The following is a 26,676-nucleotide window of genomic DNA, read 5'->3' on the forward strand; positions in this document are numbered from 1 at the left end:
TATGTTGACCTGAACAATCACGCTCTTGTTGTAAATGTTATTTTATTTTCAAATGCCCCTGTTCTATTACACTTTGCTAAATTACATCTGTTGGGCACCAAAATCTGAAATCTACTTTTATTTCTCCACAATATTTTCAAGTACTTCAAACTTGTTTTGTCCTTTTTTTTTTTTTAATTATTTATTTCTTTTTATTAACTTGAAGTATTTTGTTATTGTTGTCATTGCTATGTTTGAGCAAATCTCTGACTGAATTATAGTTAATTGAATTATTAACCCCTTTTATTGCCATATTTCTGTTGCAATACAGTGCCTTGGTTTCAATTAATTTTGAAAATAATAAATAATTTATTAAAATAACTTTGTCAGTATTAAGCTGGTATTTGGAACATGGATTAACATGAAATTTTGATGGAAGAATTTAATTTAGATCACTTTAACACTTTAGTGTTTAAACCAGCCATATCTGGCTCAAATATTCCAGCTGGTTTATGTTAAAAACTGGCATGATTCAGTCCTTTACACCTACTCTACAACATCATTCAGTGGAGGCGCAATGGCCCAGTGGTTAGGGTAGTGGACTCGCGGTTTTGATTCCCAGACCGGGCGTTGTGAGTGTTTATTGATCAAAAACACCTAAAGCTCCACGAGGCTCCGGCAGGGGATGGTGGCGAACCCTGCTGTACTCTTTCACCACAACTTTCTCTCACTCTTACTTCCTGTTTCCGTTGTGCCTGTAATTCAAAGGATCAGCCTTGTCACACTGTGTTACGCTGAATATCCCCGAGAACTACGTTAAGGGTACAGGTGTCTGTGGAGTGCTCAGCCACTTGCACGTTAATTTCACGAGCAGGCTGTTCCGTTGATCGGATCAACTGGAACCCTCGACGTCGTAAGCAACGGAGTGCCAACAACAACAACAATATCATTCTAAAAGTAAACAAACATACCATTGAAATTTCAAAGTTACAAGGTAATGCATGATTAATTCAAAGCAATATGAAGAAATGAGTATTACTTTCAACCGAGTAATTTGAATGCTAAAAGGGTTAAAATGGGAAGTTTGTATCAGAATCAAGGGCGGTTTTAAGCAGGTTGGTATCAAAAGGGTCAAGAATATCGATAGGCTTGAGAGAGAGAGAGAGGGAATAAACAGCCATGCCAAGACAATAGTGTATGAAATATCAAATCCAGAGGTCAGCAGTTCATATCTTGATATTGTCATTACATTGTATCAATACGGGTGCTTTTTATGATTGCACCTGACTCTTGGGAAACTTAGACTCCAGACTGAATGATAACAAGACAGTCGACACCTCTCACTTGCCGTGTCTTCTTATTCCATCAGGAAAAATAACTGTTTTGACTTTTCAGTTAAATGAGAACAGTCTCTCTCTCTCTCTCTCTCTCTCTCTTTTTTTTTTTTTTTTTTTTGTAATCATGTTTTCACTTCAGATTTGTTATCATTATTGTTTTAGTGTCATGACCTCTTCAGTAACTCTCCATCCTGCATGTCTTCTCCGACACATGGGATGGGGAGTTGCTGAAGAGGTCACAGGATGTGTGACAAAAGATTTCCATTTTAAGGAATTATCATCCATTTATCTTCTGTGTTGTACGTTTCTATTTCTTTCTTATTCTTGGCTACTTACTGAGGACTACAACACCGAATTTGTGGCTGGTGCACAGTTCCAACCACATCGAGAGTGATGTGATGGTGGAACAGTAAAGTAGACAGAGCCATTAAAGGAAAGAAACAGGCTTGGAAGGGTTGGAAAAATTGGGGGAGCAGAGAATTTCTACAACTTGAGGATCAACGGCGTGAGGTGTTCCAAACTGCAAAACAATGAATCAGAGAAGATAAAGCTGTCGGAGAGAAGTGTGTGTGGATGGATAATAGTACACTTGCACTTAATGATTATGAAATGAAAGAGGCATGGAAGTGCTATTGTTAAATGTGAAAAATATATGGGGGAGAGGGTCTACCTAATGTAAATCCAACTGAGGGATTGGCTGTTCTAGTTGAGAGCAATATGATAGATAAAGCGTGGAGGCGCAATGGCCCAGTGGTTAGGGCAGCGGACTCGCGGTTTCCATTCCCAGACCAGGCATTGTGAGTGTTTATTGAGCAAAAACACCTAAAGCGCCACGAGGCTCCGGCAGGGGATGGTGGCGAACCCTGCTGTACTCTCTCACCACAACTTTCTCTCACTCTTACTTCCTGTTTCTGTTGTGCCTGTAATTCAAAGGGTCAGCCTTGTCACACTGTATCATGCTGAATCTCCCCGAGAACTACGTTAAGGGTACACGTGTCTGTGGAATGCTCAGCCACTTGCACGTTAATTTCACGAGCAGGCTGTTCCGTTGATCGGATCAACTGGAACCCTCGATGTTGTAACTGTCAACAACAACGATAGATAAAGCAATTAAGGATTAATTATATATATATATATATATATATATATATATATATATAAAATTTAAATACACAACCGAATGAGCTACTAATAGTTTCATACTTTTATGCTACTTGAACAAGTATATTTATAAAATAGGCCTTGTATCTTAAAGCAATCTTTCAGGCTCTGTTTATGCGTTATATAGATTTTGAAAACAAGGATACTGGACAGTAAACAAAATAAGGAAAAATATGGGGGGGGGGGGGAGTGAAGAAGGTTGATGCAAAAAATGGAATGAGAAAAAAGAAATGAAATAAAAAAAAAAACTAAGCTCCTTGTCCTCCCAATAGAGATACGTAGGTAGGTAGGTAGGTAAGTCAGCATATTTGTATGTACATTGTTAATGAATTTTGATTAATAAATTACATACCTCCAATGCATTTTTTATTACCTTCAATTAGCTAGGTTGTTTCCTATCTTACACACTTCAGAAAGAATTACTAGATTGTTGTACACATATTTCACATTAGACTTTATATAACAGCTTTTCAGCTCATATTTTTACTTTTCTATACAGTTGCTTGACCTCCTACAAATAGCAGCTAAACCCTACTAAACTCTTCTGTCTTGAAAAAGTTTTAAAAAAAACAAAAAGGAAGGACACATTGAATAATGTAGTTTTTGATTTACTAACCCTCAAAAGAAGACAGGATGGTCATGCCTGGAATACTTTTGAACAGATCTTAATCAGGACTAAAAGACAACAAGCTTCATTTTTGTTTTCATTGATGAAGAAAATTAATGACTCTGTAATAATAAGTTTGTTTCCCAACCACATGGTTCTGGGTTTAGACCCACTGTGTGGCACCTTGGGCAAGTGTTTTCGACTACAACCTCAGGCCAACCAAAACCAGTGAATTTGGTAGATATAAACTGAAAAAAGCTCAGTATATGTGTGTGCGTGTGTGTCTTTGTGTTTGTCCCCCACCACTGCTTGACAACCAGTGTTGGTGTATGTATGTCCCAGTAGCATAGCAGTTTGGCAAAAAGATACCAAGAAATGCTGGGATTGATTCATTCAACATAAAATTCTTCAAGAGAGTGCTCCAGTATGGCTGCATTCTAATTACTATAACAAATAAAAGATTAGTGTGTTTATGTCCCCGTAACTTAGCGGTTCGGCAAAAGAGACTGATAGAATAAGTACTAGGCATCCAAAGAATAAGTCCTGGGGTCGATTTGCTCGACAAAAGGTGGTGCTCCAGCATGGCCACAGTCAAATGACTGAAACAAGTAAAAGAGAGAGAGTATCTAAAATTTATTATATATATTGCCCATGGTGGTGCTCCAGCATGACTGCAACCGCATGGCTCAAAAGAATAAAAGAATGCAACGTTTTGTCAACCAGCCTGCATAAGCGATCTAATTACAAACCTTCCATCAAAATTCCACGATGATTTATATTCTAACACCCAGTTTCATTATGACAGAATTGTTTTACTTAATTCCTCATTAATTTCAAATTAACTGAAACAAAAGCAGTGTACTTCTACAGAAATACTGTAACAAAAGAGTTAATAGATTGATTAGAATAACTAAATTTTAAAACATTGTCTTTCCTCAAAACTCATAGCCTCGTCATTCCCTTAACACCTCCAAACCTTTCCTCTCATATGTTGAAGTATTTCATATTCTATCTTAATCAATAAAATCCCCACCAAAACCGTTTTCTGGAATCCTATACTATTCTTGATTATATTTTTTCATTTTGTTTATTGCCTTTTTTTTATTTATTTTTTGTTATCCTAGTTTGTGCTGCATCCCCCCCACTTCCACACTTCACACCTGTTTTCTGTGCCCTCCCCTCTCATACTTGTTCTGTATAATGTACGTTTTAATGCGGCAGAAGTATGAATAAAGGCAATTATAATGTTGGGTTAAAAGATGATTTAATGATGACTTAAAGTGCATGCATATGGCATTAATATTCAATGAATACACATGTGCATAAATATAAACACACACACACACACACACACACAAATACATGTGTGTCTATATGTTTGTATGAACACAGATAGTCATAGATAGATAGACGGATAGTCATAGACAGATACATGCATGCATACATACATACATACATACATACATAGACAGATTGAATGGGTGAGGAAAATAAGCTCAATATAGATAACAGTGTTCAAATGGATGTGAACTTAAACTCCAACTTCTTCATCCAGGGCCTCAGCATTGAAAGTGGCCATAGAAGCAATCCTTATCAAGCTATTTCAGGGGTAGTAAGGTAGATAACCACAGTTAGGCTTGAAAGATATACATACATGAAACACATTTTTTTTCTTTATTTTGTAATCTGTATTTTGTGCACCATGTAAATATATACCTCTAACCTAACTGTGTTTTTCAACTTTACTACCTCTCTATGTATGTATGTATGTATGTATGTATGAGTATGTGTGTGTATACATATAATTTGTGTATCTATGTATAAGGTCCACTCTAAGTTGGTTTGTATATAGAAGGGCATCCAGTCACAAAAACCTGCCCAAGTACACAGTGGAGCCTTGTAAAATCTTCTGCTGAGCCAGCCCCCGTCAAACCATCCAACCCATGCTAGCATGGAAAACAGATGTTAATTGATGATGATATAAGATAGGTAGGTAGGTTGGCAAATAGGCATATTAGTGTATATACATTATGTGTGTGTGTGTATATATAACTGTATGCAACAGTATAGAAATATTACACACACATACACAATGGGAGCAAATTTGACCAAGTAGTTTAGAAGTCCACTTTTCAGTCATTGAGGCCCCAAGTTCAGTTCCACTGTGTAGCAGTTTTGGCATGTCTCTGCTGTCATGGCCCCAGGTGGGCCCTAACTTCGTAAGTTAAATTTTGTGGATGAAAGCTACGTGGAAGCCTATCGTGTTGACTGTACCTTTAATTCAAAGGTCCAGCTTCTTTGTCTCATACTGTGGCATGCTGACTCAGCCGGAGAATTACATTAAAGGGTGCAAATGTCTATGGAATACTCGGCCACTTAGTAATGAGTAATACAATGAATAAGCAGTTCAGTTGATTGAATGACAGGAACAGTCATCACCAAAACTGATAATGGATCCATATACTTTATATACACATACACACATATACTTGTGTGTGTGTGTGTGTGTGTGTATATGTACATGTGCGTATGTATATTATATATGTGTGTGTGTGTGTGTGTACTTGCTTACATATACATCTGATATTTCCAGGGAAAGTGTAACAGCGAAACATGATAAAGATGATAATATTTCATTGAACTTTTAGACATGATAATGTAGATATATCTGTACTAAATACCATTTCTCCTATCACGTTTTCATCTGCATTTTTTTGGTTGTTGTTTTTTTTTTTCATACAATTTATCAGGGGATTTTTTTTCTAATGAATTTAGCTATTTTCTTTATTCTATTCATTTTTGTTCTCATCAACATTTTGATTCCTTCCCTCCAACCTAATGTTCTCTCTCTGTCATGTATGTGTGTGTTTGTGTATTATATATATATATGAGAGAGTATTGTTTGTGTGTACACCTGTATGTTATATCTATGTCTAGTTGTTTGTATGTATATACATGTGTGTGTGTGTGTGTACAACATCCTTATCTTCAATATAATCAGTTTATCCTTGTTTGTTTTTCTATTTTCCAGTCTGTGGTGCTAATCTCCAAACTTCCATTCCCAAACCTTTTTTCTCAATTAGTTCGCATTATTGCTCCAGAATATTTTGATAACGGAGAACCGAGTGTTGAAGCAGGTAAGTAATTACTCATCCACTTCCAATAATTACAATCATTAATTTCATTATTGAAAATAATTAAAGAAACTCCTAAATTTGATTTGAAAATTTTTAGCATTTACAGTTTACATCTTTCTTGGTGGGGCGGGGGAATGGATTTCCTTTAACCCTTTAGCATTCAGATTTCTCTATCAAATGTACTGCTTGCTTATCCACATTGTTCTGAATTGATCATGCATTATCTCATACATCCAAGATTTGATATGATTGCTTATTTTTAGAATGTCATGGTAGAATAGATGTGAGAGAGAGGGGCCAAATCTGGCCGGTTTGAACATAATACAGGTAGAATATTTGGGCTGGATACAGCCAGTTTAAATGCTAAAAGGTTAAGTGGAGAATGCATTGTTTTGTTATTTCATCTTTGTGTGTGTGTGTGTGTGAAAGAGAGAGACAGACAGACAGATAAAGTGTGTGTGTCTGTTTGACCCTTTGCTTGTCCAAAACATTCTCATAAGTTTGTCCTATAGGCGCAGGAGTGGCTGTGTGGTAAGTAGCTTGCTTACCAACCACATGGTTCCGGGTTCAGTCCCACTGCGCGGCACCATGGGCAAGTGTCTTCTACTAAAGCCTCGGGCCGACCAAAGCCTTGTGAGTGAATTTGGTAAACGGAAACTGGAAGAAGCCCGTCGTATATATGTATATATATATATATATATATACGTATGTGTGTCTGTGTTTGTTCCCCCACCATCGCTTGACAACCAATACTTGTGTGTGTACGTCCCCGTAACTTAGCGGTTCGGCAAAAAAAAAAGAGACCGATAAAATAAGTACTAGGCCTACAAAGAATAAGTCCTGGGGTCGATTTTCTCAACTAAAGGCAGTGCTCCAGCATGGCCGCAGTCAGATGACTGAAACAGGTAAAAGAGTAAACATCCATGCTTGCTTTCAGACTTTTAGTTAACTCCTTGTCTCATACGTTCTGAGTAGTATAGAGCTTTTCTTTCTATAAGTCCTCAAGTTACTCTGGTGGTTGAAAACAAATTGGGAATGTGTATCACATAGGATGTGTGGATACAAAGAAATATGTCCTGTGTATTGTAAGTGACACACAGGATAGACCAAAAAGTTAAATTATATGATGAAGAAAGGAAAATTCATGAATCTCTACTCTATAACCTATTGAATCTCTCCCGCTACTACAATAGCATCTGTTTTGCTCTGAAGGAATGGTTGGTCTTATGCTACCTCTACAGACATGGTGGTGGTGGCATGTGCTATAATAGAGCATCACTGCATCCACCATTTCTTAGTGATTCCCTACTACTCTTGGAGATGACATCTCTGCACTACTCAGGCAACAACCCTCCAATCCATGGGTCTGTTTGGGTAGTCCTTGCTGGTGAGGATTTTTGCAAGGTTGGAGTGTAAATCCTACCTCAACCTCTTTTTTGTCACCTTTTACAACATGCACAGGAAATATTAGGCCTATTCTTTGGCATGCCAATTCCCACACAGCTCTAGAACAATATGAAGTGAAGTGTTTTGCTCAGGAACACAACATGCCATCCAGTCCAGGAATTGAACCCTAACCACTAGGCCATGCGCCTTTTCACAGGTTCTTCCACTTAATTCATATCTCTGCTTCTCACTACTCACATAGATTTCACCACCTCCTTACCTCAGGCCCTGATGTTAACCACTTCACCCAGTCCTTTTTCCCCCCCGAATGGCAGAACTGCTATCAATCAACAACAAAGAGATCTTTTATCTTGTGCTTGTGTCGTTCATTGAACTCTAGCCATGTTGGAGCACTGCCTTGAAAGCAAATTACATCAACCCCAGTACTTTGTTTTATCGACCCTGGAGGGATGAAAAGCAAAGTTGCCCTCAGTGGTATTTGAGTATTTGAACAGAAAAACATAAAGAGCTGGAATGTCACGAAACATTTTCTCTGACATGCTAACAATTCTGCCAGCTCACCCTCTCTCACACACACACACACACACACACACACACACATGATGATTGATTAATTTAAACTCTTCTCTGAGTTTTTCTCTCATTTCAAAAATATATCCTCTGGTTTAAGAGAACAAGATCAAAATCAGCTTGCCAATCATACCAATTTACCTAAAAGTTCCTCAGCTATAAAAGAAAAAGAAAAGATAATGAAGCTTACTACTATTTTTTTGATTTTTCCAGAAAATAAAATTTTCTGATGGATTTTTTTTTTGTTTTTTAGGGTGGGGATGTGGTTGGGGGGATATTTTAAAGCCATTAGGTGCAGAGATTATAGTGGATTAATCTTGTCTATAGAATTAAAGTCATTGTGGGAGGAATGATTTCTGACGTGTCAGTGTAGAACCATCAAGAGCGGACTTTAATTAAAAAGAAATCACTTTACAAATTTCTAATCTACTCGTATTAAAAAGATTTCTACTTCTTGGTGAAATGTCTCTCTTCTGCACTGGAATTTTATTTGTCTTTTTAATTTTATTTTGAATTGCTTTCAGCAAATTTGTTTCCTAAATAGTTTTACTGATAGCTGCTACTTCATTTAGTTTCAATAGATTTTTTATTAGTTAGTTTCTAGATCAATTTCTATTGTTAGCACAACGATAAAAATTCAGGGAGAGAAGTGAAAGTCAGTTTTATCAATCCCTTTATTGACCCATTACATGTTTAGTATTATTTTATCACATTCCACTTGCAAAACATGAAAAGTGAAGTTGACCATAGCAGGGTTTGAACTCATAACATAGAGCAGGAATGTAGCAAAATACCATAAATTATATAATGAAACTGTTTCTGCCACTCCACTATCTTGAATTAATTTTAACATTGATTTTTTATATACATATGAGACCTTAATTTTCAGAGCAGGAGCAACCGTTTAAATCAACCTCAAGTATTTGGCTGGTGCATATTTTATTGGTCTCAGAAGGCAAAGTTGGCCACTAGCAATCTCTGATTATAAAAACTCAAAACCAAATACCACAAAGGATTTTGCATTGTGCTCAACTGATTCTACCAGCCCCCTCCCTTAAGTTATTCTAATATTTACTTAGTTTTTTTTTTATGTCATAGTCAGTTAAATCAGTTATTAACCCATGAAAGGTGAAGTTGAACTCAGAATGTAAAGAATTATAACTAAATATTGCAAAACATTTTGTCTGTAACTATTCTGCCAACACCCTTAAGTTAGTAGTTTATATATTGAAACTATTGAAGGAGGACACTAGCGCTGTTTTGTTGTGGCCCTTGTGATTAAGTAGCTTCCCAACCAAGTGGTTTTAGGTTCAATCCCACTGTGTGGGACCTTGGACAAGTATATTCTATTTTAGCCCCAGGCTGAAAGGAGCCTCTGTGTGTGTGTGTGTTTATATATATGTATATATATAGATATATAGATATATATTTACATGTGTATGTCTTTGTGTCTGTTTGTACCTCCCTCCCACCATTGCTTGACAACTGATATTGGTGTGTTTATATCCCCATAACTTAGTAGTTCAGCAAAAGAGACTGATGGAATAAATTCTAAGCTTACAAAGAATAAGTACTGGGGTTAATTTCTTCGACTAAAACCCTTTAAGGTGGTACTCCATCATCTCCACAGTCAAATGACTGAAACATGTAAAAGAATATATATATATATCATTTAACATCCATTTCCCATTCTGGCATGGGTTAAACAGTTTGATTAGAGCTGGTAAACCAGAGAGCTGCACCAGGCTCCAGATATCTGTTTTAGTTTGGTTTCTACGGCTGGATGCCCTTCTTAATGCCAACCACTCTACAGAGTGTACAGGGTGTCATTTATGTGTCACCAGCACAGGTGCTTTTTACATATATGTAAAATCACCATTTAACATCCACTTCTCCGTGCTTTCATGGGTCATACAGAATTTCTTGAGGTAGATTTTCTATGGCTAGATGCCCTTCATGTCACTATTTATAGATGTGTGTTTGTGTCTCCTTGTCTTGGCATTGCATGATAGTTGTAAATGAGTATTACGATCATCACAAGTGATGTGCTTCAGTTCCAGTCTTCCATGGAAACATGTCTGGACATAGAGAAATATTAACCTTACATGGAAACAGGTGAGGGCTTAGCAACAGACAGGAAGGGCATCCAGCCCTAGAAAATTTTCCTCAACAAATTCCACCCAACTCATGCAAACACGGACAAGTTAATGTTAGAATGATGATGATGATAGTGATGATATTTAGAGAGGTCACCACAAAAATGTAGTTCAATGGGTGAATGTATTGTAGATCTGCCGCATGGCTTTCTTTCTAGATGCCGTCAAGGATGTCTGTATGTGTAGCAATAGCGCCAGCATTGTTCCAAACAATCTCGTAATCAATATTTATATTCAATATATAGATTTGTATTCTTCCTCTTCATTCATTCCTAGTTTATTAAAAAAAAATTAATTAATTTATAGTTATAAATGGTTACATCGTATCGCTTTGTGTTGTAAGACATGACTAAAAAGTGTAAGCAATAAGAGGGTATCTAGCTGTGAAATGTGAAACACTACATCAAAAAGAAACCAGTATTTGCACAATTAAGCAATCATAAAGTCTGTAAAATTAAACCTCACCAAATTTGACAGGAAAAAATGGCCTTAAAATGTTTGCAGTTGTTCCATAAAAGGTTATTTTTTTTCTTTTTTCTTTTTCTTTTTTTTACTTCTGACATTTTTGTAATATAGTATGCAACGAAATTCTTTTTCCTTCATTTTAGCTTGTCATGATATAGATCAATGGCCTTCGCCGACACCTGGTGAAACATTAAACTTACCAATATTTGGAACTATCTTACAGGTGAGAATATTCTTCAGATATCACACATGCATGCCCCCCCCCCCCCACACACACACATGCATGCCAAGTATCACTCGAGACCTTCTGAAATGTACAAATGTACATTGTTCTGTTATGATACTTCTACTCTGGCATTTAAATTACAAAACCTTCCCTAAAATGTATTGTAGGTAAGAATAATTGGAATACCTGTGTCTTTTTAATGTGCCAACAGATTTTCTTTTTAACAGTTAGTTGTAGAATTATCATCATCACCATCATCATGCATCCACCTATCCAACCCATGTTTGCATGGGTTGGATGAGTCTTCTCCAGTATAGCATCTTTCATCTGTTACATGTTTCAGTCATTAGACTGTGGCCATGCTAGGGTACTTGTCTTGAAGAACTTTAGACGAACAAATCAACCCCAATAACATTTTTATATTTTTTGAAAGCCTGATACTTATTCTATTGGTCTCTCTTAGTGAACCACTAATTTTCAGGGATGTAAACACACCTACACTGGTTCTCAGGCGGTGGTGGGGGGACAAATACAGACACAAAGACACATATATATATATATATATATATATATACGATGGGCTTCTTTCTATTGGTCTCTCTTAGTGAACCACTAAGTTACAGGGACGTAAACACACCTACACTGGTTCTCAAGTGGTGGTGAGGGACACAAATACAGACACAAAGACACACATATATATACGATGGGCTTCTTTCAGTTTCAGTCTGCTAAATCCACTCACAAGATTTTGGTTGGCCTGAGGCTATAATAGAAGACAACTTGGATTTTTTTTTAAACGGGGGCCACATTTTTCATTAATGTTTTACGTAGTGTTTTTGGTACCGAAAGACTTTCAAACTTCGTATACTTATCTATTTTGTGTTATAGAACAGAAAAATATTTTTGTATTCGAATTTATTTCATGTAAAAAATTGTCTTATTTCGATAATTTCAACCAATCACTGACAAATATTCAGTTGTTTATATTTACTCCTTTGGCTGATTAAGCCATAGCTTCGTTTTATTTGCTTTTTTCATTTTTTTTTTTCTTCGTTTTATTTGCTTTTTTCTTTTTAAATTTGCTGTTTTACCCTAATCCTAACCCTATCACCGATAGAATTGTTTCAGAATCGTTTGTTTATGTAGTCAGCACTTAATGTATATCGGCTGAATGGACGTCAGTGATTGGTTGAAATTACAGAAATACGACAACTTTAACATGGAATAACTTAGGGATTTCTTTTTTTTTTAAGAAGACTAAGAGAAAAAGATGTTTTATATGACACATTCTACCAGTGTTCCAAGTTTCAAAGTGTTTCGTTAATGAAAAATGTGGCCCCCGTTTTAAAAAAGATCCGACAACTTACCCAAGGTGTCACACAGTGGGATTGAACCTTGAACCATGCAGTTGGGAAGCAAGCTTCTTGGTCTTTTGATCTCTCTTTTGTGAGATTCAGTCTCTTGAGATCAGTTTTCACCAATTCTTTCCACATTTCTTCAGTCTTTCTATTTTTACAGAGTCCTTTCACTTAGATCATCATCGTTTAACGTCCGCTTTCCATGCTAGCATGGGTTGGACGATTTGACTGAGGACTGGTGAAACCGGATGGCAACACCAGGCTCCAGTCTGATTTGGCAGAGTTTCTACAGCTGGATGCCCTTCCTAACGCCAACCACTCAGAGAGTGTAGTGGGTGCTTTTACGTGTCACCCGCACGAAAACGGCCACGCTCGAAATGGTGTCTTTTATGTGCCACCCGCACAAGCCAGTCCAGGGGCACTGGCAACGATCTCGCTCGAAAATCCTACAGGAGCCAGTCAGGCGGTACTGGCAACGGCCACGCTCAAAATGGTGCATCTCATGTGCCACCCGCACAAGAACCAGTCCAGGGGCACTGGCAACGATCTTACTTGGCTTGCCGGGTCTTCTCACGCACAGCACATTTCCAAAGGTCTCGGTCAGTAGTCATCGCCTCGGTGAGGCCCAATGTACGAAGGTCTTGCCTCACCACCTCAGCCCAGGTCTTACTTGATATTTCTTTACCCAACCATCATACTCTCTATGTATGTTACATATTCATTCCAGCTCTAATTCTTCTGAAACCCAGTTTTCCCTTCAGCTCATTTTATGCTCTGTCATTCATGTACACATCTAGCAGAGTATTCTCACCTTATTTTTTTCCCCACCTTCACACATTTTCTACATCCACTGCCCCTGTTTCCCCTTCAGTCAATATCACACTTCACACAAATATCATACAATCTGCAATTCACTGAGTGAGAGAATCCTTTTTCTGCTAGCAGAGTTAATAGCTCCCTGAACTTTTTCCACCCTGTTCTTAGTCTGACTTGCACTAATTTAATGGAGAGAGGTACCCTTCTGGGCTTGAAGCAACAAAGTAACTTCTACATAGTTGCTCTACATACTAGAAATAACAGTCAAAACTCCTACATATCACACTCAGCCATATTTTTAAAACAAGTACACAGTGAAAAATGTATTCTCAGGTAGATTGTTTCTGAGAAGAAAAAGGAACCGTCACTTTTCAATTGCCTTTGACAATGTGGCTTGCCTCATGACGTCTGCTCATGAAATAAAAAACAATGACAACTCTGCAGAGATAAAAAGTGAAGTCAACAATGGCAGGATTTGAACTCACAACATAGTTAGTCCACATTACTCTGTAAGGAGCATAGGACCAGTTTCCCATTTTGTCTAACATATATATTCTTCCCTGGTTGGGACACCGGTCCGTTGCAGGATTATTCACCTTTGCCAGCTGAGTATACTAGTGCAATGTGAAAAGGTTTTATTCAGTAACACAATGTATTGCCCAGTCAGGGAATCGAAACCACAATCTTACAATCATGAGTCCAGCACCCTAACCACTTAGCCATGCACTTCCTCATAGCTATGTTTTTCCACAACATAGAGAGGTCTAACTAAATACCGTTTGCTGCTTAGTCTGGTACATCTGAATGAGGATACTAGTGACAAGGGTGGTAGTTGACAGTATTAGTTCAACCATGTTGGTTTACCGTGTTGTTTCGACGTGTGTTGGTTTAACAGTCAGTAGTCGAACAGTGAATACCTACGTTTGAGTAGTATAGTGTGCGTTCTGTGTTAACATATAGGCGTAGGAGTGGCTGTGTGGTAAGTAGCTTGCTTACGAACCACATGGTTTCAGGTTCAGTCCCACTGCGTGGCACCTTGGGCAAGTGTCTTCTACTATAGCCTCGGGTCGACCAAAGCTTTGTGAATGGATTTGGTAGACGGAAACTGAAAGAAGCCCGTCATATATATATATGTGTGTGTGTATATGTTTGTGTGTCTGTATTTGTCCCCCCAACATTGCTTGACAACCGATGGTGGTGTGTTTATGTCCCCGTAACTTCGCGGTTCGGCGAAAGAGACCGATAGAATAAGTACTAGGCTTACAAAGAATAAGTCCTGGGGTCGATTTGCTCGACTAAAGGCGGTGTTCCAGCCTGGCCACAGTCAAATGACTGAAACAAGTAAAAGAGTAAAAGAGATATATTTCTGTGATAGGTAATTTTTAGGTAACCACAACCAACCATTTATTTGCGTAATACCATTTTACACCTGACGTGTATACTGCACATCATATCAGTAACATAAGCTCTGTTGTGAACCAGTATATGACTAGTAATAGGATGAAAATAATAATTTGACCCCAGTTGGGGTTGGAACTCAGAATATTAATTTGATGCCACAGTACATGTTTAATGCTCCACCAGATCTACCGACTAAATGCTCTACTATGACAAGTGCTAATAGCGCCGGCTAATTCACTACTTGACCCAGTTTCAATCCCTGGTACAAACCACTTCACCTATTTCATTAGTGATGATATTGCTGGTAACAGTAATAGCTTCTCACGGAAGCCTTTCTGTTGCCTGTGTCTCTGGTAAACTTTGTTACTTAATGTTGTTATCGGTGTGTATACCTATATGTATATAGTTCAGGGTTTGAATCTTCAGCAAGCTGAAACCTATCACCAATGCTTTATTGTACCTACAGCCTAATTAAAACAAAAATCTCAGATGGCCCTGCCCTTCCCTGCTCTGCCCTGTCCACATAACTGTCAATAAGTATCACATGGTAACATCAATTTACTGTTATTAGATTGCAATACTGAGTTCAGCTTGTCCTGTGGTTATAATTTGAAGAGACTCATTGAGTGAGACTGCTGGGAGTCTCTACATGGTCACTCAAAATAGCAGCCAAATTTCCTTCAAATCTTCCTGTACTATCTTAAATATGAAAACGACACATTAGATGATGTAGTCTTAGGTACTCCTAACAAGACAGGGTGGTCATGGCTGGAATGCCTTTGGTCTGCTGAATCTGGGTAGACACAGGGTTAAAGCTCTACAACTGCAGCATTAAAACAGATGAGTCATCGAAAGAGTTGAGATTGTGAGGTATCTAGAAAAAAAATGGGTTTGGACATGTATAATGATTGATTCTGTGTGTGTGTGTGTGTGTGTGTGTGTTTGCATAGACTATTTTATCAACCACAGACTGGAACACTTTCAGTTCTTCAGGTCTTTGTTCCTCTCTTCTCTAGTTGTTTCTTTCTAGCCTCTTCCTCACCAGTATGCCTCACCTGTGATACAAAACTATCCGTTTTCACATTTACTGTTAAAACTTCCATCATAAATTTCTTGAAGAACCATTTTTAACACTAGCTTTATAATGGGGAAGTTATTTATGCTAAATCCTCCCAAATGTTCAATTATTTTAAACAGCAATTAAAATACATAAATCTGTAACAAAAGAGTTAATCCATTGTAAATTAAAGCGAGTCTCCTGTTTAATGAAATTGTTTTAAGCCTCATGTTTGTAATATCTATTAGTTAATATCTTGTTGTTCTTCTTGTTCAATCCAGGTTGATCTCTGAATTAGTAGCTCTTGGGTAAAAGACACTCCAACCTTAGCCATCCCATTTTATTTTCAGGCACTATATCTGGGGACTACATAAGCCAACTTATCCTTACCTTATTTTTAATACAATAATTCATAATTTGAAAGAAATTTGGCTGCTAGTTTTAGCTGATTAAAACTATTATGTATTCTCTGTTACTTACTTAACCCTTTTGTTACCATATTTCTGTCAACATATGCTGCCTTTGTTTCAATTAATTTTTAAAATACTAAAGAATTTAGTAAAACAATTTTCTCATTATTAAGCTGAGGTCCAGAACAAATTAGTATAAAATTTTGATGGAGGATTATAATTTAGACCACTTTAAAATAGTAAAATTTGTCATAGAACCTCTCAAGAGGATTGGTATCCAAAGGGTTAAGCCCTTCTTTTCCTAGGGAGCATAAGCCACCAGCAATTTGTTTCCACAGTTCTTTACTCTGGACCCTGAGGGAAGGCCTTCCTCTACATGGTTTTGAATTGTCATCAATGCTTCAGTAACTACACTTTTTTTTTTTATCTAAGTAGGGGTTGTTGGCCCTAAACAAACCTATTTTTTACCTTAGGAAGAGGCAATCTATATTAGCCTGGACTCTATACTTTGATCTATCCAGCATGGCAGGCCTTACCCAGAGCTTGCACTATGCTGGCATAGCTCTTGAGGAGTATTGAGGTACACTAACCACTACAACACAAGGACTGGTCCTTGTGATCAAGAGTCTTTGTGGCATCAATAATTTAACATTTAATTCTTACCATTTTTCTTTTATCGCTGTTTATGGAATGTGTCATTTTTCCATCTCTCCCAAATTTTGTACTACCAGCACGTTTTCCAGTGTACTTGGCTGCTAACCTAACCAGAACAGAAGCTTAGCTTTAGCCAATATTTCTAAACAAGAACACTTTAGTGTTCAACAATGGTTCTCAACCATTTATTGCCTATGGACCCCTTTGATCCCTATTTTATTCTACTGGACCCTCAGACCTATTCAATTTTTTAAAAAATCCTATTATATTTTTATAATTAAATATTATTAGAATTTTTATAAAAATTGTTAAAATATTTTGTTTATTCTGGACATATAACCAATTTATTGCACATAAATTTTAACAGGAAAATCTTATATGGATCCCTAAGGGTCATGTGAACCCTAGTTGACAGCCACTGGTGTAACAATAAGCCTTAATATGCCTGTCAGGAATGGGTATCATGTTCGGAGAGTTAATTATTGGAGTGTATCAGTCACCATATCTCCTTTTTTCTTTCTTTTTTTTTTTCAGACATTAACTGTGTCCTTCCATTTTTAAGAAGGCGATATGTGCTTTGAGAGTGATTAAGTTGCTATTTCTTGCAAATCAAGTAACTGACTAGAGGCTCCCTCATTGCCTTTGAATATTTATTTGTTATGGCTGAACCCCAGGTCAACTCTGATTCAGAAGAGACATGCCAGTAGTCATTGTACTACCTTTCCTCTAGATATAGTTTATCTTTAACTCTTCCAATGAACTCCCTCATTTGTATATACTTTAGGTATTTCCATCAGCACACTTCTGCTGAAATTATATTTATATAAATGTATTCTTCATACTGAACTATCCAACCTTTTCTCTAGCTACCATTCAATTTAGCCTTCTTTTATCTACTTCGGTGTAGCTTTAAATTAAAACTGAGAATACACACAGCACCAAAAGCACCTGTGCTGGTGCCATGTAACAAGCACCCATACTGGTACCGGGTAAAAAGCACCTGTGCCATCATCACGTGAAAAGTACTCAGTACATACTGTAAAGTGTTTGGCATTAGGAAGGGCATCCAGCCATAGAAACCATGTCAAATCTGACAATTGGAGCCTGATGCAGCTCTCTGGCTTGCCAGTTCTGATCAAACTGCCCAGCCCATGTCAGTATGGAAAATGAATGTTAAATGATGATGGCGATGGTGGCAGTTTTTTAAAACTATTTATTGATATTTATTGCCCTTCATTTTAGTTGTAGTTGTCTCTGTTTAACTCCAGGTTAGCCCCAACTCAACTGCTTAACACTATAAAACCAGAACTAAACACAAACCCTTAAATGCCTTTTTGTGGCTGAGGAGTTATTTACATTTCATTTTTCATAACAGCATGATGATGGGGTATGGTTTGAGGGAGATTTAGTTACTATTTCTTGCAAATCAAGCAACTGACTAGCGGCTCCTTCATTACCTATGAATATTTGTTGTTGATGTGCCTCAGGTGAACCCTGATTCTGAAGATACATGCCAGCTGTGATTGTACTAACCCATCTTCTAGATAGAGTATATCATCCTTAACAGTATTACATCTTCCAATTAGTCTCCTTCATTTATATTTACATTAGGCATTTTCATCCGCCCACTTTGTTGATATTATAATTTTCTGTAAACAGAAATATCTCAGCCATTCTCTGACCACCATACAGTTTAGCCTTCCTCTATCTGCTTCTGTATGATGATGCATTCGTGAAAAAATACTAAACAAAACACACTCATTATTTTTCTTATTCTCCTCTCCAGTGTTATCAGTTTTCCTAAATTCCTGATAATTACATTAACGTTGGCCTACTATTCCATTTCTGGCATTTAGTTGTATGGAACACTTATTCATCTGATCTGTCTGTAATATTTCTGTATTTTTTAGGGCGGTGACTAGGCCAAAAATGTTGGTTATAGCATCAGTTTAAATGTCTCATAGTATTTAATTTTGACCCACCAGGGTTCATAAAATAAGTACTAGCTATACTTTTCAAATCATTGCATAAGACTACGAGGTTCTTTTCTAAAATAAAGTCTTCGTTTTTTTTATACATAGGAAAACATTATTTTCACACTTTTGTAACCATATTACAACTGAAAGTGTTTAATAAATTAAATTAATTTTGTCATTGTTAAAATGGCTTTTTAAACATAATGTAACAATATGTTTTTGCATAAAACTATGATGGAAGATTTAAATTTAAATTCCAACCATTTAAAATGGAACGATTTTATCATAGAACCAGGAACTGCTTCAGGCATGTTGGTATAAAGAATGTTAAACAATAATTTAATCCTTTAATCTCATCAACTTACTTATCTAACAAGTGGTGGAGGGTGAGAGCTTGAGTCTAAAAAAAAACAAGAGATAGTCTTTTGTTTTTTCAAATTTTTAGTTTTGTTGTTACAATTTTTGAAAAAAAAAAAGAATTCTTTACCCTTCTATTTCTGAACCCTCGGTTTTATTTATTCTACACTATCATTATTATGATAGAGCAGCTGTCTGCTGTAAAGAAATTTTTTTTATTTTTTTTTTTTAGTTGTTGTCTCAGTTTTATATTGTATTGCACATCATGTGACTATCTGTCAACTTTCATCTCTTGTAGGTTATTCTGTCTCTTTGTTATTGAGTACTACAGCTTCTTTGGTCTTTTGGCTTCATCATCATCATCAACGTAACCAGTTCTACATTATTCAGTCCCTTGGAAATAATCTTGAGTATAGCCAAAAGAAGTCATCCTCTCCTCCTCCCCATCTTTTTTTTTTGCAGGCAATTCACACACACACACACACACACACACACATACATGCGATAGTATTGTTTCTCTTTTTAATCAAATCCAATTATTTCCTCAGATTGAAACACCTATAATTCCTGTATTTGATACAGCAAATATTAACCCATCTCCTCTCATATATTTTTAGCTGAGAGTACCATGTCGGTCGGATAAACTTGTAGGAATCATTAACCAGCCAAGAGTACCTCTAATGGTATGAATCTCTCCATCATTATTTCATTCATGAATATCTTTCAAATTTGCTGTCTGTTTTGATGCGCATGAACTTTTTCCTTTCAATAATAGAAATCACTTTCACCCCCTTTGACTCCAACCTACCCAAAGCCTCTCCTGATTTTGTAATATAAACTTCAAGTTTGAAAATCATCTAGATTAAAATCTCTCATCAAGATTTCATGCTAATTTAAATTCCAAACACCAAATTTAACAATGGCAAAGTTATTTTACAAAATTCTTCATTTCTTTGAAGGGCAGTGTATTTCATTAGAAATATAGTGACAAAAGGGTTTATATTTCTGACTAAAGCATTTTGAAAATGTTTTGAAGATCAGTCCCCTAATACAAACATCACCAATGGAGGAGCCAGTTAGAAAAATGCTGCCTAATCTCCCTCATCTCTAATACCACCATATTAAAAAGGAAGGACACATTGGATAATGCTATTTTAACCCTTTAGCATTCAAATTACTCTGTCAAATGTAATGCTTATTTATTCACATTACTTTTAATTAATCATGTATTATCTTGTAGCTTCAAGATAGCAATGATGTGATTGTATATTTTTAGAATGACATTGTAGGGTAGGTGTGAGATCTGGTCAGTTTGAACACAAAACAAGTAGAATATATGGCTGGTTTAAATGCTAAAGGTTTAAATATCTCAATGCTAGAAAAAAAGATACCAAATTAGGAATAAACTAAGTAATACTATTTAAGGTCCTCAGAATTTTCACAGACCTCAAAATAACTGAATGGCACATCATTGTTTTAATATCCATTTTTCCATGCTTGCATGGGTCAGATGGATTTCATTGAAGCAGATTTTCTACGGCTGAATGACATTTTCTATAGCCAAACCTCACCTGTTTCCAAACTAAGTAATATTTCTCCTTAGCCATACATGTACATATTTTAAATTTTTGTAAAACCTTCTAGTGTAATTTCTTTATCGAGGGGCCTCCAAGTTTTATATAGCTTGAGACTTCACCAAGTCTGAATCCTGCACTGTCCTTAATCACAAATTTGGTCAATCTGTGCTAACCTAGAGCTTGACCAGAACAACATCATCCAAGCCCAAAATATATTGATCAAACTGGTTAGTGATTTGCAGACTGAGATGAAGGTCATTATTAATAATGAGGTAAGGCAGCAAACTGGCAGAGTCATCAACATGCCAAGCAAAATGCTTAGCGGCATTTCATCCATCTTCATGTTCTGAGTTCAAAGTCTGCTGGGGTCAATGTAATCAACATACTCCCTCCCACCAAATTTCCAGCCCTGTGCCAAAATTTGAAATCATTATTAATAATGACCTAATGATACAAGAGTAGCAGAAATAGTTGTTGTAGAAAGTGGCAGAACTAAATTATGGTCTCTGGTTAAGAGAACAGTTCTGGGAGGAAGGGGTAAGTCAGTACCATTAACCCCAGTATTTGACTGCTTCTTTATTTTACTGACTCCTGAGGGATGAAGGGAAAGTTGGCAGAATTTGGTTTTAGAATTTAATGAGCTGGGATGAATACTTTAAATGCTCTAACAATTCTACCAGTTTGCTTATTAACAAAAAATATCTTATACTCCTAATACTTTGTGCTACTGAAATTTTTTAGGTGATGAATTGGGATTATATAATGACTTACAGTCAGCTTATATCTTTCTATAACCTGTATCTGATTACACTTTTGGTAAAAATTATCTTTTCACACTTGTGTTGGTCAGAAAAATATATACTAGTTATGAACTGAGTCTGAATAAGTTAACTGTATTTTACCCTCCCCTTGAAATATCAAGCCTTAAGTCAATGTAAAAAAAACAAACAAACATTGATATTAACTTTCATGTAAATTCTCTTCTTTTCCACAGCCTACTCTACCTGCACACACAATCCTACCAACACTACATGAAGCTGATATTTTTAGGTAAGTAACAATTACCTTAATTTATTTCAGCCCAATGGGTTGAAGTTTGTATTCTCAAGTAACCTATAAGCATAGATGTGTCGTTCTGAAGTTCTCTTCTAACCACATGGTTGCAAGTTCAATTCCAGTGTTCTATATCATGGGCAAGTGTTTTTACTATATATATATATATATATATATATATATATTAATTTCTATAATATTCAGGCAACTACCTTGCAAAAGAGTAACATCTTTCAAATTAGAACTGAATATTAAATGTGGATACTACACAAGCAACATCATCTCTCTTCAGGAAGAACTGTATTCCTCCTCTTGCTGTTTGAATAGTTTTCATTCAAGCTGAAATTTTAACCTATGGCATATGTATCGTCATCATGAAAAGCAGTATAGTGTCTCATTGGTGAAATTAAATAGAGCAGTGGACAAAATGCCCTGTATTATTATTATATAAAATAGGAAGTTTTGAACCTGTTTTAACACAGAGACAGGGGCACACATTGCACTCTATCACAATGTAATACACATGTACTTGTGTTGTAGATTAAAAACTCTGAAGTTTTCTAAATATCTTGGCATTTTCCATCTCACCCGAAAAACTCATAACATACCTGGACTGTCTGCAGCACACTTTTGTGTCATGGCACAGTAGTTTGAAATGTTATCATCCTCATCATAATCATCATTTAACACCCACGTTCCATGCTAGCATGGTTTGAACATTTTGACAAAATTTGATGGGCCCAATGGGTTGCATTGTGTTCCAGTGTCTGTTTTGGCATGGTTTTTACTGCTGTAAATGCCATCCACTTTACAGCATGTACTGAGTGCATTTTTGTGCAACCAGCAGTAGTGAGGTTACCATGCAACTCCAATTCCCAGTACCCTTGAAAATAACTGTAAATCACTCCGGTGTATCTTCCTGTACACTCTCGGAAAGCAAAGGTGTGTGGCCCAGTGGCTGGGTTGATCAGCTCATGATCATAATGTTCTGGGCTCAATCTCTGGTCTAGCTGGTACATTGTGTCCTTGAGCAAGGCACTCCATTTCACATTGCTCCAGTCTACTCAGCTGTAATAAGTACCAACTAGGTACTGGTGCTACCCTCTTTCTTGCCCTCTTTCCTCACATCCTGGGTGATCCACATGCCCCGGACACTGATTGAAGGAGGGTGCAGATTGAAATGGAGCACCTCATCAAAAGCAAGAAAGATGAGACTTGTTTTTTTTTTTATTACATCTCATTTCACACATTAGATTTTTTTAATGTTTCAATCAGGGAAGCTGGTACATTAAACGGTTAAAGTAAGGAGGTTTCGTAAAATTAAACATTAAAAAAATATATTTTGAATTACAGGCTGTACCAAATTGGCAGGTAAATGAACCCTGGTAAAAATATTTATTCCTGAAATATTGTTTTAAAACATTAATTACTTGTAACAAATAAGTACTATATAATATCGTGGATTTTGTAGGGGCTGTAGTTTACCCTAGCTATGCCACTGGTCAAGAGTGAAGAGGCTGAGAAGGTGTCTATTCCTGTTTGCAGTTATAATTAACAAAAGCATTTTACATGCTTTCAAGCTGTACTTGCTCATGAATGACAACTTGTTACACTCTCAGAGAGTAATTATAGCCAAGCTACCCTCAGAAGCTGCTTAAATATTATAGCCAAGCTATTCCCAGGAGCTGTTCTGATATCAAAGCCAAGCTACTTCCAGAATAAGATATACAACTTTTAAACAAGACTTAATAGTAATGAAATAGTTAAACAAGACTAATGATAATAAAAATATTTAACCCTATAACACCTTTTGTTAATAATTCTTGATGTTAAGGCGACGGGCTGGCAGAATCATTACCACACTGGACAAAATACTTTGTAGCATTTCATCCATCTCAATATTCTGGGTTCAAATTTCACCGAGGTCGACTTTACTTTCATTCTTTCAGGGTCAATGAAATAAGTACCAGTTTAATACTGAGGTTGATGGAATCGACTTATCCCTTCTCATAAAATTGCTGGCCTTGTGGTGAATTTGAAATCAATAATTCTTGATGTTACAAACATAAATTTTTTTTTTAAGAAAAATGCTATATTTAAGTTTAGACAAGTGTAAGAATTCTTTGCATTTCAACAACATAATTGCATGTAAATAATTGTAATTAAATATCTAGTGGTTGTAAATATTCTTTTCTTTCATGTTTTAGACTCGCCTGTAATGTTTTTATCCATTATTTTAATTTAGGCATTATAGGGTTAATATCATTAAATTATTTGTTTCTCTCCCCATATATAAGAACTGTTTTTGAAGTGTTTCTTTTCTCTTGTATTTTCCAGTGCTTTCCAACCCATTTTAGCACATGTACAAATGTTATGGGAGCTTGTGATCATAGGAGAGGTATGGTATATTTCTTTTTACATTTTCATTTATTTTACTTGTTTTCTTTGCCAGTCAGGCATAAAGAAGGGGCAGTGCCCATGATATTTTCAGTCTCTCCTAGATTTGTGAAATCTATGCAGTTGATTGATGTTCATCCTCAACATTTGCAGATCAATATTTGCAGGGGGGAAAAAAGACAGTGAGCTGGCAGAATCATTAGCACACCAGGCAAAATGCTTGGCAGCATCTCGTCTGCCTTTGTGTTCTGAGTTCAAATTTCACTGAGATCAACTTAGCCTTTCATCCTTGCTAAAATAAGTACCAGTTAAGAACTGGGGTTAATGTAATTCACTTACCCTCGCCCCTGAAATTGCTGGCCTTGTGCCAAAATTTTAAACTAATATTTTTACAGGAAAAGAAAGTGCAGGGAAGGAATTTTAGTCCTGTGGAGGAAAGACCAAGTAAAGTGTTTCATTTGAGATCTGGATGAAAGGCAAAATTGACCTTGGCAGAATTTGAACTTGGAGTGAGTCTTTGATTTGGAGAGACATGCCTGAGAGGATTCAGTCATTTGCATAGTTGTCTCTGATGGGTCAGAAGTGAAGGACACGAGTTACCAGTTTGCATTGAATTAGTGAAGCTCTAACCACTCACATCTGACCTATGTCATTGAGAAATAGTCCAATGCACACACACACACACACACATACCTGATCTCTGTGTCATTGAGAAACTGTACCACACACACACACACACACAGATTATTGATGAGTTTATAGATTCTTGTTATAATGAATGAATGTGCCGTTACTATGTCTTTATTCCTTATTTTCATTCATATTTCTGTTGTTCTTCAGCCGATAGCAGTAATGGCAGCATCACCCACAGTCACATCCAATACAGTACAAGCATTAGTGAAGTTAGTGATCATTTTTGTTCTTGGATTATTCTTTTAGTTTTTTTTATTTTTTTTTTATTGTTTTTCCATTGTTGAATTTTCTTGTGATGATTATTCCATTGAAACTGAATGTCCTGTTTTATCATAAACACTGCCAAGTTGATTCTGTCTTTTCTAGTTTGATATCTCCTTTACGTTACTGTTTAGACTACCGACCATATTTCACAATTCATGACAGCGAATTCAAAGAATACACAACACGAACACAGGCTCCGTAAGTAACCTATTGTTAGCATCAGTTTATCAAACGAATTCGTTTCTTTTTTTTTTTCTTTTAGTATGGTAAGAAGCTCATTTTGAAACCGCATGGTTTCAGGTTCAGTCTCACTGTGTGACACTTTGAGCATGTGTCTTCCATTGTAGCTTCAGACCATGATTTGTGAGTGAATTTAGTTGGCAGAAACTGTATGGAGAGCTGGCAGAAACGTTAGCACGCCAGGCAAAATGCTTAGCGGTATTTCGTCTGTCTTTATGTTCTGAGTTCAAATTCCACCAAGGTCAACTTTGCCTTTCATCCTTTCGGGGTTGATAAATTAAGTACCAGTTATGCACTGGGGTCGATGTAATCGACTTAATCTGTTTGTCTGTCCTTGTTTGTCCCCTCTGTGTGTAGCCCCTTCTGGGCAGTAAAGAAATAAGAAACTGTATGGAAGCCCATTGTGTGTGTGTGTGTGTGCACACGTGCATGTGTTTGTCCCTCCCTCCGTGTTGTTTGACAACCTATGTTGGTATGTTTAAGTCCCTGTAACTTAGTAGCTCAGCAAATGTGAATAATAGAATTACTATCAACTTAAAAATAAGTACTGGGATTGACTGATTTGACTAAACCCTTCTAAGCAGTGCCCAGCAAGGCCATAATCTAATGAGTGAAACAAGTAAAAGATAAGAATAAAAGGTATGTGTGTATAGGTTTGGATATTAGATTTGCTATCAACATATTTGAAAATGTCTAGATACCAGTACCAGATTTATTGCATATAACTCAGTTATGTATATCGGTACCTTCATTTGGTTTACATCCACTTTACTATGCTGGCTTAGATTGGTTAAAGACTTATTGAAGCTGTATTCTATGGCCGCTGGATCCTCTTCCTGTTGCCAGAACCACAGGATGTATTGTTTATATGGGAAGTAAACACAGCATTACCATTTTGCTTAAGTGATGTCCTGCAAAGACAGGTGGGATGTAAACATTCATGCACACACACATCATTATCATCATCATCATCATCATGGTTAGACGGTTTGACTGGAACTGGTAAGCCCGAGAGTTGCACCAGGCTCCAGTCTGATTTTGGCTTGGTTTCTATGGCTGGATGCCCTTCCTAATGCCAACCATTCCAAGAATATAGTGGGTGCCTTTTACATGCCACCATCACAGGTACCTTTTACATATATATATATATATATATATACACACACACACTTTTATGCTTTTACTTGTTTCAGTCATTTTGACTGTGGCCATGCTAGAGCACTGCCTTTTAGTTGAAGAAATCGACCCCTGGACTTATTCTATTGGACCCTTTTGCTGAACTGCTAAGTTACGGGGGTCATAAACACACCAAGATCAGTTGTCAAGCAATGGAAGAGGGACAAACACAGACAGAAACACACAAATATATACATATATG

General features: G+C 36.7%; 1 protein-coding gene across 4 annotated transcripts in view; it reads left to right on the forward strand.

Annotated features, from left to right (window-relative positions):
• Positions 1–26,676, forward strand: part of LOC106877922 (protein DENND6A) — a 99,988-nt gene that overhangs the window by 51,598 nt on the left and 21,714 nt on the right. For 2 of the 4 annotated variants that reach the window (XM_014926995.3, XM_089363427.1), the window contains exons 6-12: positions 6,116–6,221; positions 10,963–11,042; positions 19,692–19,757; positions 21,646–21,701; positions 24,042–24,102; positions 24,942–25,003; positions 25,161–25,256. In XM_014926995.3, the coding sequence (XP_014782481.3) occupies positions 6,116–6,221; positions 10,963–11,042; positions 19,692–19,757; positions 21,646–21,701; positions 24,042–24,102; positions 24,942–25,003; positions 25,161–25,256 (527 nt within the window). The remainder of the gene's footprint in view (positions 1–6,115; positions 6,222–10,962; positions 11,043–19,691; positions 19,758–21,645; positions 21,702–24,041; positions 24,103–24,941; positions 25,004–25,160; positions 25,257–26,676) is intronic. The other 2 variants (XM_089363428.1, XM_089363429.1) reach the window with 1 other exon arrangement.

The sequence above is a fragment of the Octopus bimaculoides genome, chromosome 15 (genome assembly GCF_046866305.1).
Source record: "Octopus bimaculoides isolate indiv1 chromosome 15, ASM4686630v1, whole genome shotgun sequence".
Classification (NCBI taxonomy): Eukaryota; Metazoa; Mollusca; class Cephalopoda; order Octopoda; family Octopodidae; genus Octopus; species Octopus bimaculoides.